Here is a 17190-nt window from a genome sequence, read left to right on the forward strand (position 1 = left end):
GAAGTGAGGAGGAAGGGATGGGGGACCATTTCAAACACAGACCCTGATGTTCTCTCCCATTGCTGTATTGAAACTCTCCACTGAGATGAAGAGGATTTAAACACTTCACATGACAAGGGGTTCAGGATAGGATAGGGGTTACCCAATTAATTTATCATACTCCAGGGATGACCCAAAACAACTGGTTAAACGGTGAACTTAGTCTCACTTTTACTCTCTCCATTTAGTGTTTTTGATACTGGGAAGATGACTCCATCTAAGGCCATGGGGTTCTTTCTAGAGTCTGGGAATGTTTGTTTCTGCTTCTCCATGAAACAACCCTCCTCCTCCCCAGAGTTCAAGGCACTGCATTCACCCGAACCGGTCAGCGTAGATGGACCGACATTAGTACAAGATCTAGATGAAGAGACCTGAGTAGTAGCGCTCACCAGTAGCCCTCCGCTTACTGATGGGCTCTGGCCTCTTACTGGACATGAATTAACAAAATGTCCAGCAACTCCGGGAGGCTTTCGGTTTCTTCCTCCGTTCCCTCTCCTTAGTCGAGATCGAATCCCTCCCAGCTGCATGGGCTCAGTCTCAAAGCCAGAGGAGGGAGATGGTTGTGATGCGGAGCAGGGAAACAGTTGATGAGCTCTCTTCCACGAGCCCGGTGACGAAGATCTACCCGTCTTCTATGCGGATGGCGAGAGCAATCAAAGGGTCCACATCTGAAGGAACCTCCCGGGAGAGAATCTCATCCTTAACCACTGCGTGGAGTCCCTCCAGAAAACGTTCTTTCCACTCACTAGAGGCAGCAAGAGTGGTTCCTCAATAGAATAATCCGTTATGGACCGTTCACCTTGGCATAATGAAGCCAGGGCCCTAGAAGCCTCCCTACCAAAAACTGAACGGTCAAAAACCCGAATCATCTCCTCTTTAAAGTTCTGGAACTTGTTAGAGCAATCAGCCCTTGCCTCCCAGATAGCTGTTTCTCGAGCCCGGCCAGTAAGGAGTGAAATGGCGTAAGCAACCCGAGCTCTCTCTCTAGAGTATGTGTTGGGTTGGAGAGAGAACACAATCTCACACTGCGTGAGAAAGGAGCGGCACTCAGTGGGCTGCCCGGAGTAGCAAGGTGGGTTATTAACCCTAGGTTCTGGAGACTCGGCAGGCCAGGAAGTAACAGGTGGCACGAGGCGTTGTCCAGAGGGTCGGAAACCTGAGCGGCCAGGTTCTCCACGGCATGGCGAGCAGCAGACAATTCCTGCTCGTGTCTGCCGAGCATAGCTCCTTGGATCTTGACGGGAGTGTAACCGTCTGAAGTCTGGGATTCCTTGGTCGGTTCCTTCTGTCATGCAGGTGAAAGAGGACCCAAAAGTTTTTAACAGAGTTTATTTTATTTAAGTCCAAACAGGGAATAACAGAAATTCTAGACTGTAGAGGGGAAATAACTGGAGAAGCGGCCACAGACTGCAGGTGTAGGGAGGGGAGGCATGCAGGCCAGAAGAGACACCTGCTCACAGCATCTGATGAAGGCAAAAAACACGACAGGACTGGGGGATACACAATCACAGCAAAAACACGACAGGACAGGGGGAAAGAATCACAGCATGGTGAATACAATGGGGGAACCAGGGACAGGAACGGATCACAAAGGAATTAGGGACTCTAATCAGGGGAAAGGATCGGGAACAGGTGTGGGAGACTAAATGATGATTAGGGGAATAGGAACAGCTGGGAGCAGGAACGGAACGATAGAGAGAGAGAGAGAGAGAGGGGGGGGGAGAGAGAGGGATAGAAAAACGAACCTAATAAGACCAGCCGAACAGAAGGAAAAGCAAAAGACAAGATGATATAAGACAAAACATGACAGAGACAGTGGGGGAACCAGAGAGGTCTCTGTGGTCAGGGGGAATAGAAAGGAAGAAGGAGACAGTGGGGGAACCATTTCAAACACAGACCCTGCTGTTCTCTCCCATTGCTGTATTGAAACTCTCCACTGAGATGAAAGGATTTCCCCTCTACCCAGGAGGCCCCACCCCTTTTTCTCTCCTGCTCTCCTGTTTCGCTTTCTTTTTTTTCTCCTCTCCATTTCTGTTTTTCCTCCTCTCCATGTCTTTCTTTCTTTCTCTCTTTCTTTCTTTCTTTCTCTCTTCCTTTCCTCCTCTCCCTTTCTTTCTTTCTTTCTTTCTTTCTTTCTTTCTCTTTCTTTCTTCCTTTCCTCCTCTCCCTTTCTTTCTTTCTTTCTCTTTCTTTCTTTCTTTCTCTTTCCTTTCCTCCTCTCCCTTTCTTTCTTTCTCTCTTTCTTTCTTTCTCTCTTCCTTTCCTCCTCTCCCTTTCTTTCTTTCTCTTTCTTCCTTTCCTCCTCTCCTTTCTTTTTCTTTCTTTCTCTCTTTCTTTCCTCCTCTCCCTTTCTTTCTTTCTTTCTTTCTTTCTATCTTTCTTTCTTTCTTTCTTTCCCTCTGCTTCAAATTCAAAGTGCTTTATTTGCATGACAAGTGCACTTGTGTTGTCAAAGCACCATACATAGACACACTGTTCCTGTTACCGTCTCTCTGTCCCCTGGCTAGTTTTACTCTCCTTCTTCAAGTTCTAGCCCTCTGTTTTGCATGGCTTGGGGGTTAGAGGGGTAGGATGGGAGGAGAGCTTGTATATGACTTAGCCAGAAAGAGGACCACTTCAGTGGGTAGAGACTGAAAATCAGCCAGTCCCTGCCTGGGGGTGAGCTATGGGGGAGTAGACAATGGTGCTTCCAGGCCATGCTACTTCAGAGACATGAAAGCCTCCGTCATGCAGCACTATTGTTGAACATACCAGCATGCCAGCCATGAGTCAGTGTTGCCCAGATAGCCAGGCTATTTAGCACAGCCCGGGCCCCTCTGAGTGAAGACTGGTGTTGAACAAGACTCTCACAGCCAGGCCGACAGTGAAGACTGGGGTTGAATAAGGTGCCCACAGCCAGGCCAACAGTGAAGACTGGGGTTGAATAAGACTCCCACAGCCAGGCCAACAGTGAAGACTGGGGTTGAATAAGACTCCCACAGCTAGGCCAACAGGTAAGACTGGGGTTGAATAAGACTCCCACAGCCAGGCCAACAGTGAAGACTGGGGTTGAATAAGACTCCCACAGCCAGGCCAACAGGTAAGACTGGGGTTGAACAAGACCTCACAGCCAGGCCAACAGGTAAGACTGGGGTTGAATAAGACTCCCACAGCCAGGCCAACAGGTAAGACTGGGGTTGAATAAGACTCCCACAGCCATGCCAACAGGTAAGACTGGGGTTGAACAAGACTCCCACAGCCAGACCAACAGGTAAGACTGGGGTTGAATAAGACTCCCACAGCCAGGCCAACAGTGAAGACTGGGGTTGAATAAGACTCCCACAGCCAGGCCAACAGTGAAGACCTACCAAGGGATTGTTGGTGTGTGTGTGTGTGTGTGTGTGTGTGTGTGTGTGTGTGTGTGTGTGTGTGTGTGTGTGTGTGTGTGTGTGTGTGTGTGTGTGTGTGCGTGCGTGCGTGCGTGCGTGCGTGCGTGCGTGCGTGCGTGCGTGTGTGTGTGTGTGAGGAGAACAACAGGGACCCCCGGGTCAGCATAACAAGGGCTGGGGTTGACCATAATGACGGGTCCTATTCACTAACCCCTGTCTGAGTAGCCCAGTGCTCCTTTCACCGTGCCGGGTAAAGTGCGTCACTAGCCATCATTAGCATCGAGTTCCGTCATAATCACACATTCCTCTGCCCATAACCTCTCTGGTGAAACACTCAGTCACTGTGTTTAGTAGTCACCCTGCCCCCTCGTCTTCTCTCTTGACAAAGTGCATCACACTGATGCCTGTGGGGATCATCCATTCACTCAACAATAGAGTTGAAAAGTCTCCTGAAATGTTTTACACAGATCATGGAACATAAGAGTATGACACACAGAGTATGTTTGACAACAGCGTTTGTATTCCATACTGGGGGGAAAAGGCATTTACAGTAAATAAATAAATGTTGCTTTATTTTTGCCAAATTGATGACATAATGTGTCATTTCCATGTGGATATAGCTATAATGTTATGAAGGGAATGACATACTGTTAAACCATTAGAACCATTTAAACCAAAAATATAGGCACAGTTTCACGAGAGGAGTGTGCTGTCAACATTTGTCATCTTCAACACAGCTGTGCTAGCGCTGCTAATTAGACTAACATGTGTTTTATTGCCACAACTGGTAGCCGGGCTCTGGGGTCCTCCTGATGTTGTTGGCTTCTCTCCCTGGAGAGATGGAACTGTTGAGGTGATGCCTGCAGATAGACAGACAGACTCTACAGACTGACAGACCCTACAGACTGACAGACCCTACAGACAAGACAAGACAGACAGACAGACAGACAGACAGACAGACAGACAGACAGACAGACAGACAGACAGACAGACAGACAGACAGACAGACAGACAGACAGACAGACAGACAGACAGACAGACAGACAGACAGACAGACAGACAGACAGACAGACAGACAGACAGACAGACAGACAGACAGACAGACAGACAGACAGACAGACAGACAGACAGACAGACAGACAGGGGAATACACCTTCTTGCCTGAGGCAAAGGTGATTGTAGATGAGGGTAGAAAGTGCTCAACTATATTTTCTTCAAATGGAGAAGCAAGCCTATATGAAAATCAAATCAAATCAAATCAAATTTATTTATATAGCCCTTCGTACATCAGCTGATATCTCAAAGTGCTGTACAGAAACCCAGCCTAAAACCCCAAACAGCAAGCAATGCAGGTGTAGAAGCACGGTGGCTAGGAAAAACTCCCTAGAAAGGCCAAAACCTAGGAAGAAACCTAGAGAGGAACCAGGCTATGTGGGGTGGCCAGTCCTCTTCTGGCTGTGCCAGGTGGAGATTATAACAGAACATGGCCAAGATGTTCAAATGTTCATAAATGACCAGCATGGTCGAATAATAATAAGGCAGAACAGTTGAAACTGGAGCAGCAGCACAGTCAGGTGGACTGGGGACAGCAAGGAGTCATCATGTCAGGTAGTCCTGGGGCACGGTCCTAGGGCTCAGGTCCTCCAAGAGAGAGAAAGAAAGAGAGAATTAGAGAGAGCATATGTGGGGTGGCCAGTCCTCTTCTGGCTGTGCTGGGTGGAAATTATAACAGAACATGGCCAAGATGTTCAAATGTTCATAAATGACCAGCATGGTCGAATAATAATAAGGCAGAACAGTTGAAACTGGAGCAGCAGCACAGTCAGGTGGACTGGGGACAGCAAGGAGTCATCATGTCAGGTAGTCCTGGGGCATGGTCCTAGGGCTCAGGTCAGAAAAGGAGGCCATCACTCCATTGACAGGGGGGAAACCACGGTAAGATAGAGGGGAGACAGGGGTATGATAGGGGGGAGACCACAGTAAGATAGAGGGGAGACCACAGTAAGATAGAGGGGAGACAGGGGTATGATAGGGGGGAGACAGGAGTTTATAAAAATGGCCGGTAAGTGATCTGGTAATCCAGGCTTTTCAGGCCCGTGTGTGTGTGTGTGTGTGTGTGTGTGTGTGTGTGTGTGTGTGTGTGTGTGTGTGTGTGTGTGTGTGTGTGTGTGTGTGTGTGTGTGTGTGTGTGTGTGTGTGTGTGTGTGTGTGTGTGTGTGTGTGTGTGTGTGTGTGTATTGAGACTCCACGCGGGCACCCAGTCATTGATCCAGGCCATTACAGTATGTGGGTCTTTCTGTCCAGGGTCCTAAATGAGGATGTTCGATACGTCTGAGAATGGTGGCATTGGGAATGTAATGTCCAGTGGATATAAAAGATAATAGCTTTTACAGTGTCTCCAGTGGCAGTCCAGATGAGTCGATATTCAACTGAGTAGAGCTCGCAGACTCTACAGGACAGAGGTTGTCAAAGAGATAGCTGGTGTTTTCCAAGCTAACATTTAGGGGAACTTGTATATTACATGTTTAGATTTTCATCAATTTTAGCAACAAGATCAGTCTATGTGGAAACCTTAGCGATGTTTGTCCTACCGCTGACCTGTGACATCCTGTAACATGTGACCTCTCTAAGTTGCTGTTTACTTACCAACCGTGAGAGGTCACATGTTGCTGTCATAGGTCTCTGCTATAGCTTAATAAGATCAGCTCTTTAGTGGAAGACAGAGCTGGCATCTGCTTACTGACTCTCAGTTCAAGGGTCTTCACCATTAGGTCTATAAGGACAGCATGTGTACTGAACCATTAGGTCTATAAGGACAGCATGTCTACTGAGCCATTAGGTCTATAAGGACAGCATGTCTTCTGAACCATTAGGCCTATAACCACAGCATGTCTACTGAACCATTAGGTCTATAAGGGCAGCATGTCTACTGAACCATTAGGTCTATAACCACAGCATGTCTACTGAACCATTAGGTCTATAAGGACAGCATGTCTACTGAACCATTAGGTCTATAAGGAAGGACAGCATGTCTACTGAACCATTAGGCCTATAACCACAGCATGTCTACTGAACCATTAGGTCTATAAGGACAGCATGTGTACTGAACCATTAGGTCTATAAGGACAGCATGTCTACTGAACCATTAGGTCTATAACTACAGCAAGTCTACTGAACCATTAGGCCTATAACCACAGCATGTCTACTGAACCATTAGGTCTATAAGGACAGCATGTCTACTGAACCATTAGGTCTATAAGGACGGCATGTCTACTGAACCATTAGGCCTATAACCACAGCAAGTATACTGAACCATTAGGCCTATAACCACAGCATGTCTACTGAACCATTAGGTCTATAAGGACAGCATGTGTACTGAACCATTAGGTCTATAAGGACAGCATGTCTACTGAACCATTAGGTCTATAAGGACAGCATGTCTTCTGAACCATTAGGCCTATAACCACAGCATGTCTACTGAACCATTAGGTCTATAAGGAAGGACAGCATGTCTACTGAACCATTAGGTCTATAAAGACAGCATGTCTACTGAACCATTAGGTCTATCAGGACAGCATGGCTACTGAACCATTAGGTCTATAACCACAGCATGTCTACTGAACCATTAGGTCTATAAGGACAGCATGTATACTGAACGATTAGGTATATAAGGACAGCATGTCTACTGAACCATTAGGTCTATAAAGACAGCATGTCTACTGAACCATTAGGTCTATAAGGAAGGACAGCATGTCTACTGAACCATTAGGTCTATAAAGACAGCATGTATACTGAACCATTAGGTCTATAAGGACAGCATGTCTACTGAATCATTAGGTCTATAAAGACAGCATGTCTACTGAACCATTAGGTCTATAAGGACAGCATGTCTACTGAATCATTAGGTCTATAAGGACAGCATGTCTACTGAACCATTAGGTCTATAAGGACAGCATGTCTACTGACTACTAACATTATTCCAAACCCTTACAGTAGAGTATATTAGACACTATGTATGTCATATACTTATGGTGGTATAGTGTGTGTCTCAGCTTCTTTATTTCAAAGAACTTGTTGTAAAATAATTTCTCTGACACTGATATTTTTAGACAACTATAGCTTATGAAATGAACCCCGTTTCCCACAATACAAAACAATTTCACACTTTTTATGGGTCTCTGGATGTGAACTGTTTGGAACGATATTGGCTATTGACAAATTATATTTGAGAGGTTGTCACCATTGTAAAAAATATGATTCATTGGTAACATGAAAGAATTCAGTTCCTGCTCAGTATCGGCCATCCTGGAAAGAGGCTGTAGAGTGCTGACTGCGTGGTAAGTGGACCACGCTGCTCTCTAGTGGCTCAGTTATAATGGACACATTACCCTCTGATGGTTACTCCTGCTCACTGCATGTCAGAAAACCTTACAGATAGAATAAGAGAATCACATTTATACAGTTTGATGCGAAACACATTTTTGTTATTCAAATGAAGGTAACAACAGAAATAAAGCTTACATTTTATTTGAGATCGTCATTGTTGCTACTTTGCAAAATGACCTTGAAGATGATCCTTCCTTGAAAAACAGAATGACCATCAGTAGTTTCCCATTTCAGGAGTGAATTCCAAAAGACAACTACTCTTTACAGAGAACATTTAGTATAAACATGCTTTTACAGTGTCCTCAGGAAATAACCAGGTGAATACTTGGCAATAATTACCTGCAATCTCTAATGATGAAATATACTATTTACCTGCTTATTTCATAAAAATGACACTCTAAAGTGTTAAACTGCAGTAAATGCATGATCACCAGTGTAATATTCATCCCAATGTACTAAGCTATCATGTACAACACTCTCAACTGACATTCATATGATCAGGCAGAGGCATAATGCCCATAGGGGGCGCAGGGGCACGTGCCCCCTCAGATGTGTCCTGTTTTTACAATTAAAAAAATAAATAGCCTCCTAGCAATTTTATGAAGTTGGCTTTAGCTAGCCCAGATTGGTTCCCAATCTCCCAACCTCATAACTAGCTATAAAGAAGGCTCTCAAACAAGTTAGAGTAGCTAGCTTGTCTAACTATCTTAGCTGGCATGTGTGCTGGCAAGGTTGGTAGACTTTAGAAAAGTGAGGAATTATTCAATGTACTGAATAAGACTCACATTCCTTTCAATCTTTTACCCAGATTTTTAGCAGAGATGTAGAGATTAATATTTAGTTTATTGAAAAAAAGAACCACCAATCAGGTGGATACAGACAGTTCAAAAAGTATGCTTAAATATGCAGAAAAATATACATATGTTTCACATAAAATTAAGCATAATGATCATGGCTCTAGATTGCAGGAAAAAGCTTTTTCAGGTGTTTGAAAATTGCTAAATTATCCATAATTTTATATTGAGAGGTCAGAGAAGAGAGGCTTGAGGATTCCTTGGTACCAGTCGTCCAATCTGTTGATGCTGTTTGTCAGAGAGGGTTGGGGCTGTCCTTAGTTCATGAGTTCCCAGTTTTCAGATGGAGGGGGTTGTTCAGTCTTTCTCTATGGTTTGAAGGTGGAGGGGGGTTGTTCTGTCTTTTTCTATAGTTTTCAGATGTAGGGGGTTGTTCAGTCTTTCTCTATGGTTTGAAGGTGGAGGGGGTTGTTCAGTCTTTCTCTATGGTTTTCAGATGGAAGGGGTTGTTCAGTCTTTCTCTATAGTTTTCAGATGGAGGGGGTTGTTCAGTCTTTCTCTATGGTTTTCAGATGGAGGGGGTTGTTCAGTCTTTCTCTATAGTTTTCAGATGGAGGGGGTTGTTCAGTCTTTCTCTATAGTTTTTCAGTTTTCATGGAAGGGGTTGTTCAGTCTTTCTCTATAGTTTTCAGATGGAGGGGTTGTTCAGTCTTTCTCTATGGTTTTCAGATGGAGGGGTTTGTTCAGTCTTTCTCTATAGTTTTCAGATGGAGGGGGTTGTTCAGTCTTTCTCTATGGTTTTCAGATGGAGGGGTTGTTCAGTCTTTCTCTATAGTTTTCAGATGGAGGGGGTTGTTCAGTCTTTCTCTATGGTTTTCAGATGGAGGGGGTTGTTCAGTCTCTCTCTATGGTTTGAAGGTGGAGGGGTTGTACAGTCTTTCTCTATGGTTTGAAGGTGGAGGGGTTGTTCAGTCTTTCTCTATAGTTTTCAGATGGAGGGGGTTGTTCAGTCTTTCTCTATGGTTTTCAGATGGAGGGGTTGTTCAGTCTTTCTCTATGGTTTGAAGGTGGAGGGGTTGTTCAGTCTTTCTCTATGGTTTGAAGGTGGGGGGTTGTTCAGTCTTTTTCTATAGTTTGAAGGTGGAGGGGTTGTTCAGTCTTTCTCTGTGGTTTTCAGATGGAGGGGGTTGGTCTTTCTCTATGGTTTTCAGGTCTTTCTCTATAGTTTTCAGATGGAGGGGTTGTTCATGTTTTCAGATGGAGGGGTTGTTCAGTCTTTCTCTGGTTTTCAGATGGAGGGGTTGTTCAGTCTTCTCTATGGTTTGAAGGTGGAGGGGGTTGTTCACAGTCTTTCTCTATGGTTTGAAGGTGGAGGGGGTTGTACAGTCTTTTTTCTCCATAGTTTGAAGGTGGGGGGGGTTGTTCAGTCTTTCTCTATAGTTTGAAGGTGGAGGGGTTGTACAGTCTTTCTCTATAGTTTGAAAGTGGAGGGGTTGTAAAGTCTTTCTCTATAGTTTGAAGGTGGAGGGGTTGTTCAGTCTTTCTCTATAGTTTTCAGATGGAGGGGGTTGTTCAGTGTTTTCAGATGGAGGGGTTGTTCAGTCTTTCTCTATAGTTTTCAGATGGAGGGGTTGTTCAGTCTTTTCTCTATAGTTTGAAGGTGGAGGGGTTGTACAGTTTTCTTTTGTTCTCTTTCTCTATAATTTTCAGATGGAGGGGGTTGTTCAGTCTTTCTCTATGGTTTTCAGATGGAGGGGGTTGTTCAGTCTTTCTCTCTGGATGGTTTGAAGGTGGAGGGGTTGTACAGTCTTTCTCTATGGTTTGAAGGTGGAGGGGGTTGTTCAGTCTTTCTCTATAGTTTTCAGATGGAGGGGGTTGTTCAGTCTTTCTCTATGGTTTGAAGATGGAGGGGGTTGTTCAGTCTTTCTCTATGGTTTGAAGGTGGAGGGGCTTGTTCAGTCTTTCTCTATGGTTTGAAGGTGGGGGGTTGCACAGTCTTTTTCTATAGTTTATAGTTTGAAGGTGGAGGGGTTGTTCAGTCTTTCTCTGTGGTTTTCAGATGGAGGGGGTTGTACAGTCTTTCTCTATAGTTTTCTGGAGGGGTTGTTCAGTCTTTCTCTATGGTTTTCAGATGGAGGGGTTGTTCAGTCTCTCTCTATGGTTTGAAGGTGGAGGGGTTGTACAGTCTTTCTCTATGGTTTGAAGGTGGAGGGGTTGTACAGTCTTTCTCCATAGTTTGAAGATGGGGGGTTGTACAGTCTTTCTCTATAGTTTGAAGGTGGAGGGGTTGTACAGTCTTTCTCTATAGTTTGAAAGTGGAGGGGTTGTAAAGTCTTTCTTTTTCTATAGTTTGAAGGTGGAGGGGTTGTTCAGTCTTTCTCTATAGTTTTCAGATGGAGGGGTTGTTCAGTCTTTCTCTATAGTTTGAAGATGGAGGGGTTGTACAGTCTTTCTCTATAGTTTTGGAGGGGTTGTACAGGAGGGGTTGTTGTCTTTCTCTATAGTTTGAAGGTGGAGGGGTTGTTCAGTCTTTCTCTATAGTTTTCAGATGGAGGGGGGTTGTACAGTCTTTCTCTATAGTTTGAAGGTGGAGGGGGTTGTACAGTCTTTCTCTATAGTTTTCAGATGGAGGGGGTTGTACAGTCTTTCTCTATAGTTTTCAGATGGAGGGGTTGTACAGTCTTTCTCTATAGTTTTCAGGTGGAGGGGTTGTTCAGTCTTTCTCTATGGTTTGCAGATGTAGGGGTTGTTCAGTCTTTCTCTATAGTTTTAAGGTGGAGGGGGTTGCTCAGTCTTTCTCTATAGTTTTCAGATGGAGGGGTTGTTCAGTCTTTCTCTATAGTTTGAAGGTGGAGGGGTTGCTCAGTCTTTCTCTATAGTTTGAAGGTGGAGGGGTTGTACAGTCTTTCTCTATAGTTTTCAGATGGAGGGGGTTGTTCAGTCTTTCTCTATAGTTTTCAGATGGAGGGGGTTGTTCAGTCTTTCTCTATAGTTTGCAGATGTAGGGGGTTGTACAGTCTTTCTCTATAGTTTGAAGGTGGAGGGGGTTGTACAGTCTTTCTCTATAGTTTTCAGATGGAGGGGGTTGTTCAGTCTTTCTCTATGTAACCCACCAGACGGGCACTCTCCTTCCAAAGCCTCTTGGCCACCGCATCATCCCTCCCCACTGGGGCGGTCTCCGTCATGGCACAGTCACTGAGACGCACACACACACACACACACACACACACACACACACACACACACACACACACACACACACACACACACACACACACACACACACACACACACACACACACACACACACACACACACACACACACACACACACACACACACCAATAACACTTTACAAACCGGAGCTAAACAACCTTAACAACAATCGAAAACAATTAAATACAGTGACTTGATGTCCATGTCCTGTCCAGCACTACTTTCACCACAGAGCTTACCTGAAGTAGCTGCCAGACTTGTGCTCAAGTCCTGGGGTGACAGCACAGTAGATGGAGGTCTGGGCACCCTGGGTGGGGGTCTTCATGAGGAGCACGGAGGGGGCTGACAGGATGGCCCTCAGCATGGGGAACCAGGTCTCCACGTGACGAGTCAGCTCTGTCCTGATCACCCCGGGATGCAGGCTGTAGGATGTCACCCCCGTACCTACCAGGGGATCAGATCCCAGTGTTTCACACCTCTACACCGTGTCTGGGAAAAGTCCTATCTGACAGTCAATTAAAACTCTTATTGGTGACAATATTGTTGTTGTAATAAATGTGCACAAGGCCAAAGACAACCGAGGGTATTTCTGTTTACCTTTCAGCCTTCTGGCCAGCTCTCTGGAGAATAGCACGTTGGCCAGCTTGCTCTGCCTGTAACTGACCAGGGAGTTGTATGGCCTCTTGGCAAAGAAAAGATCATCAAACTGGATCTTACCTAGATGTAGGGAAATAGACTTTGTTTTTTACAGTGCATGGCACCTATGTTATGGAAAGGCAGATAAAAGTCCAATAGGCCGGTTTACCCCCTTTGTGGGCAATGCTAGACACATTGACCACACGGCTAGGGGCGGAGCTCTTGAGCTTCCCCAGAAGGAGATTGGTCAGTAGAAAGTGTCCGAGGTGATTGACAGCCAGTTGTGTCTCGAAGCCGTCCTCTGTTAGCCACTTAGGGCACATCATCACACCTGATGAAGACAACCATCATGATGAAGCGCTATACAACTGGAATCAACCATCCTTATCAGTCATAATGCCATAGAGCCTGCTTCCCATTCTAGGCCCGTATTAACAAAGGGTCTCAGAGTAAGAGTGTTAATCTAGGATCAGATCCCCCCGGTCCATGTAATCTTATTCCTTATAATCTAAAAGGAGGAAAAAAAATTCTAGATCAGCACTTTTCCCTCTGAGACGTTTTGTAAATCTGGACCCAGACATGGCTGTTCCAGTGGTTGCTGATGCTCACCAGCGTTGTTGATGAGTATATCTAGGCGATCCTCACTGGCAATGAACTCTTTGGCCAACTCTCTGACAGAGTACATAGAGGCCAGGTCCAGGTGCCGCACTACGATGTTGCTGTTCCCTGTGGCCTGACGAATCTCATCCGCCGCCCTCGCAGCCCGTGTCAGGTCCCGGCATGCCATCACCACCCGCGCCCCTGCAGCTCCCCAAAGTCAGTTAGAGAAGGCACAAACACACAACACACGCCATCCCCCCACAGAGCACATCCTGTCCAAAGAGGAGGGTACCCTGCTCCCAATATTGCAACCATTTCCTGGGAAGGGATGGTCGAAGGCAGCAATTTAACACCCTGCCTTAAAGTAGGTCAAATTGTGTCTTTACAGTATGACACACACATATTTGTGACATTGTGTACATAGCTACATAATGTGATTGTGCCATACCTCTACGTGCCATGTCATGGCACGTTTCCTTGCCAATGCCGGTGTTGGCACCGGTGACCAACACCGTCTTGCCACGTAATTGGACTGAAGATTGACACACACCCCCAGCAATCCATTTCCTCAACAGAACAACGCCTGTCGGTGCAACAAACAACATAGAGAGAATTGATACCCTCCCACATTATTGCTTGAAAGCTGTACACTTAGAAAAAAGGTGCTATCTAAAACCGAAAAGGGTTCTTCGGTTCTTCTTACTGGTAGAACACTTTGGGTTCCATTTAGAACCCTTTCCACAGAGGGTTCTACATGGAACCCAAAAGTGTTCTAACTAAAACCTAAAAGGGTTCTTTCTACATGGAACCCAAAAGAGTTATCCCATGGGGACAGCCGAAGAACTCCATTTAGAACCCTTTCCACAGAGGGTTCTACATGGAACCCAAAAGAGTTATCCCATGGGGACAGCCGAAGAACTCCATTTAGAACCCTTTCCACAGAGGGTTCTACATGGAACCCAAAAGAGTTATCCCATGGGGACAGCCGAAGAACTCCATTTAGAACCCTTTCCACAGAGGGTTCTACATGGAACCCAAAAGAGTTATCCCATGGGGACAGCCGAAGAACTCCTTTGGAACCTTTTTTTCTAAGAGTGTAGTGGGTTCATTTTAGAGCAACATATTATGGTGACCAGGAATATGGACTAGAACTCTGACAGTGAAGCTCTGATGTCTGAGCTGATGATGTGTTTTTGGAGGAGGCAATGTAGGACACATTTTTCTGGGTAGACTGACAGAAACTCTGAGCATTTTAACATGCTCCTGGAATGTATGAATAGGAGTTAACTGTGCACTTGATATTAAGAGCTGGGATATGTTTGTGATAAATAACTGTTAAAAAAACATTTAATAAGATCAAGATAACATCTTAATAACAGATGTCTGCAAAGAGAGCATAAACATATGCTGGCAAATGTAGTAAGTGTTCTTCACAAATTACAATTAACACAACCAATTTTGTTATTGCCTGTTTAATATTCAATATCACAACTAAGTTATCGCTCTCTCTAATAAAACAATGATAAGAGAGACAAAAAGACAAAACCAAGTTGAATGATAATAGAGAATGAAAATTATCTTTAGAGACTTTTCTTAAAACCGTTAAATCGATTTCATATTCTGAGTGATTTCCTTGCCCCGCCTTCAAATTTAATTCAAAGTCTATTATATATTTTTTTACTTGGTTATTTCATTGTAACAAACACGTTTCAAATAGTACAATGAAAAACAAAGGCCATGACTTACAGATCACTGTGACCGCTATGACAGCGCCATACTTAACCGGCGCAGAAAGAGCAACTTCATCCCACATTTTATCCGTAGCCTTGGTCAAAAACCTGCCAGACCATAGGTGGACGGACCGAATACCGTTCGCCTTGGGAGTCACCTCACTCTAATCGAGGAATATTACGATGTTTTTGTCGGCTATGATGCTCTCATCTGAGAGCGAGGCTATTAATAGGTTTAAAGCAATTTAAATAGAGGGATTTAGCGTCTGTCTTCAGATTACGAAGAGATTACAAACGTATTCTCTAATGTATCATGGGCAATACGAGAGCAGCAGTGGTGTCGAAATGCAAAGTGTTATGTTACATCTCTAGGTGTGAACTGAGTGAGCCCAGTCCAGCGAATGAAAACGCTGCAAACAGATGTAAACATACCAATGCAAATGAATAGGCAGAATGGTATAACAATGCATTTTACTAGAATACAATTCCTAGAACATGATCTGCCATGAAGACTATATCCATGACATGCAATTTAGGCTAATCTGCTGCCTACAATGATACACGTTGACATCACAATGTCGGGCTAATATCTGTGTGTTTATAGGCTGCTGTGATAGTTGCTTGGTTAGGCTATTTGAGGTAAGACCTATTGCTGCATAACCCATGTCCTTTATCAAATGTATAGGGACCAGAGGGAGATAGCACGCCGTATGTGCTGCACTGATGGGTTATGTTGGCTACCTCACAGTAATATTACTGGTCAATCCAGCGTTACAATAGCCTAAACCTATAACCTAAGAGAATCAAATAAAACATATATATACACATTTCCAAATACAGTACCAGTCAAAAGTTTGGACACACCTAGTCATTCCAGGGTTTATTTTTTATTTTTTACTATTTTCTACATTGTAGAATAATAGTGAAGGCATCAAAACTATGAAATGGCACATGTGGAATCATGTAGTAACCAAAAAAAGTTAACCAAATCAAAATATATTTTATATTTGAGATTCTTTAAAGTAGCCACCATGTGCCTTGTTGACAGTCTAGGCCTATAGCCTATAAGCAGTCTTTTTGTAACATTGTTTTGTGGAGTGGACTACATGTACATGAATCCCAAAGTGAATAAATGATCCTGGATGATGACCCCTTCTCTCTTTCTTTTACACACACACACACACACACACACACACACACACACACACACACACACACACACACACACACACACACACACACACACACACACACACACACACACACACACACACACACACACACACACACACACACACACACACACACACACACACACACACACACATTACATTGTTAAGGCATTTTCTTGTGTTACTTTTAGATTTTTATGATTTTTTTTCTCCAATTTAGTTAATTTAGTAAATATTTCCTTAACTCTATTTTTTGAACTGCATTGTTGGTAAATGACCATTTCACACTTGTATTCGGCGAATGTGACAAATATATATATTTTTTATTTGACACGCGCGCACACACATTTCACTCTGTAAAATTGTAATGTGAGAACATAAAATTTCAATGTGAGTATGTAACATTAATCAGCACATCAATAGTTAGTTCTCGAGAACCCAGCCCTTTAGTTCTCAATTGAAAGTATGGAACACAGCTGGATCAAGGAACTACAATCCTGTCACTGTTTTAAAGTTTAGAAACGTTAATAATCTTCACTTCTGATAGGCCTACAGTTTTTTTTATTTCACATCAGGGTGGGAGAATCTTTCAAATACAAAATATACACTTACTGTATGCATTTTTAGCAAAGTTGCATCATTGTTGCAGCCTGCAGAATTTACAAAAACACAGCCCCCAGCCAAAGTACAAAACTTCATCCACAGTTCCGCGCCATTGGAAATTGGAGGGGAGGAAGTGTAGTCTCGGTTTGAGGCAATGTTCTTTCCTAAACTGCACAGTAAATGTAGCTTTTGTATTTCAACAATTATTTCTTGCTTATATGAAAGTACAATTCTCGCGTGTGAGGTGTATTTGCATTTAGACAGCATTTTGTTAGGGACAGAGCGTCTGGGCATTTTTCTCACAAGGCGAAAGAGGAGGTCAAATGGCTCAATGTAATGCAATGGAATTTGAGTCATTGAATAAGGGCTAATAAATAGCATCATGATATAACAAAATGGCTGCTTGCAGCTTCAATGAATTTGCCTTTAGTGGGTGTATGGATATTAGTATTGACACAAATTTGGTTGAAATTAATACTATTTCATGTATTTGAGTATTAATTACCATGTTATAAATTAATTGCATTGAATTAACTACGTTTTTAATTAAATTTATTAAAACAACGCAATTTTAGGACAACCCTACTTCCTGAAACGCTTTGCTCCGCCTCTCTTCTTTACATTGATGGAAGCCAATCACAGTGCA

General features: G+C 43.9%; 1 protein-coding gene across 1 annotated transcript; it reads right to left on the reverse strand.

Annotated features, from left to right (window-relative positions):
- Nucleotides 1-11189: 11189 nt before the first annotated feature.
- si:dkey-23o4.6 (retinol dehydrogenase 12) lies at nucleotides 11190-15064 on the reverse strand. The gene is made up of 7 exons (XM_046315276.1): nucleotides 14786-15064; nucleotides 13488-13622; nucleotides 13049-13240; nucleotides 12609-12770; nucleotides 12401-12520; nucleotides 12043-12247; nucleotides 11190-11782 (listed from the first exon to the last, which is right to left on the reverse strand). Exons 1-7 carry the CDS (start codon nucleotides 14850-14852, stop codon nucleotides 11677-11679), a joined length of 987 nt encoding a protein of 328 aa, XP_046171232.1. The 5' UTR covers nucleotides 14853-15064; the 3' UTR covers nucleotides 11190-11676.
- Nucleotides 15065-17190: the final 2126 nt, after the last annotated feature.

The sequence above is a fragment of the Oncorhynchus gorbuscha genome, linkage group LG19 (genome assembly GCF_021184085.1).
Source record: "Oncorhynchus gorbuscha isolate QuinsamMale2020 ecotype Even-year linkage group LG19, OgorEven_v1.0, whole genome shotgun sequence".
NCBI classification, from domain to species: Eukaryota; Metazoa; Chordata; class Actinopteri; order Salmoniformes; family Salmonidae; genus Oncorhynchus; species Oncorhynchus gorbuscha.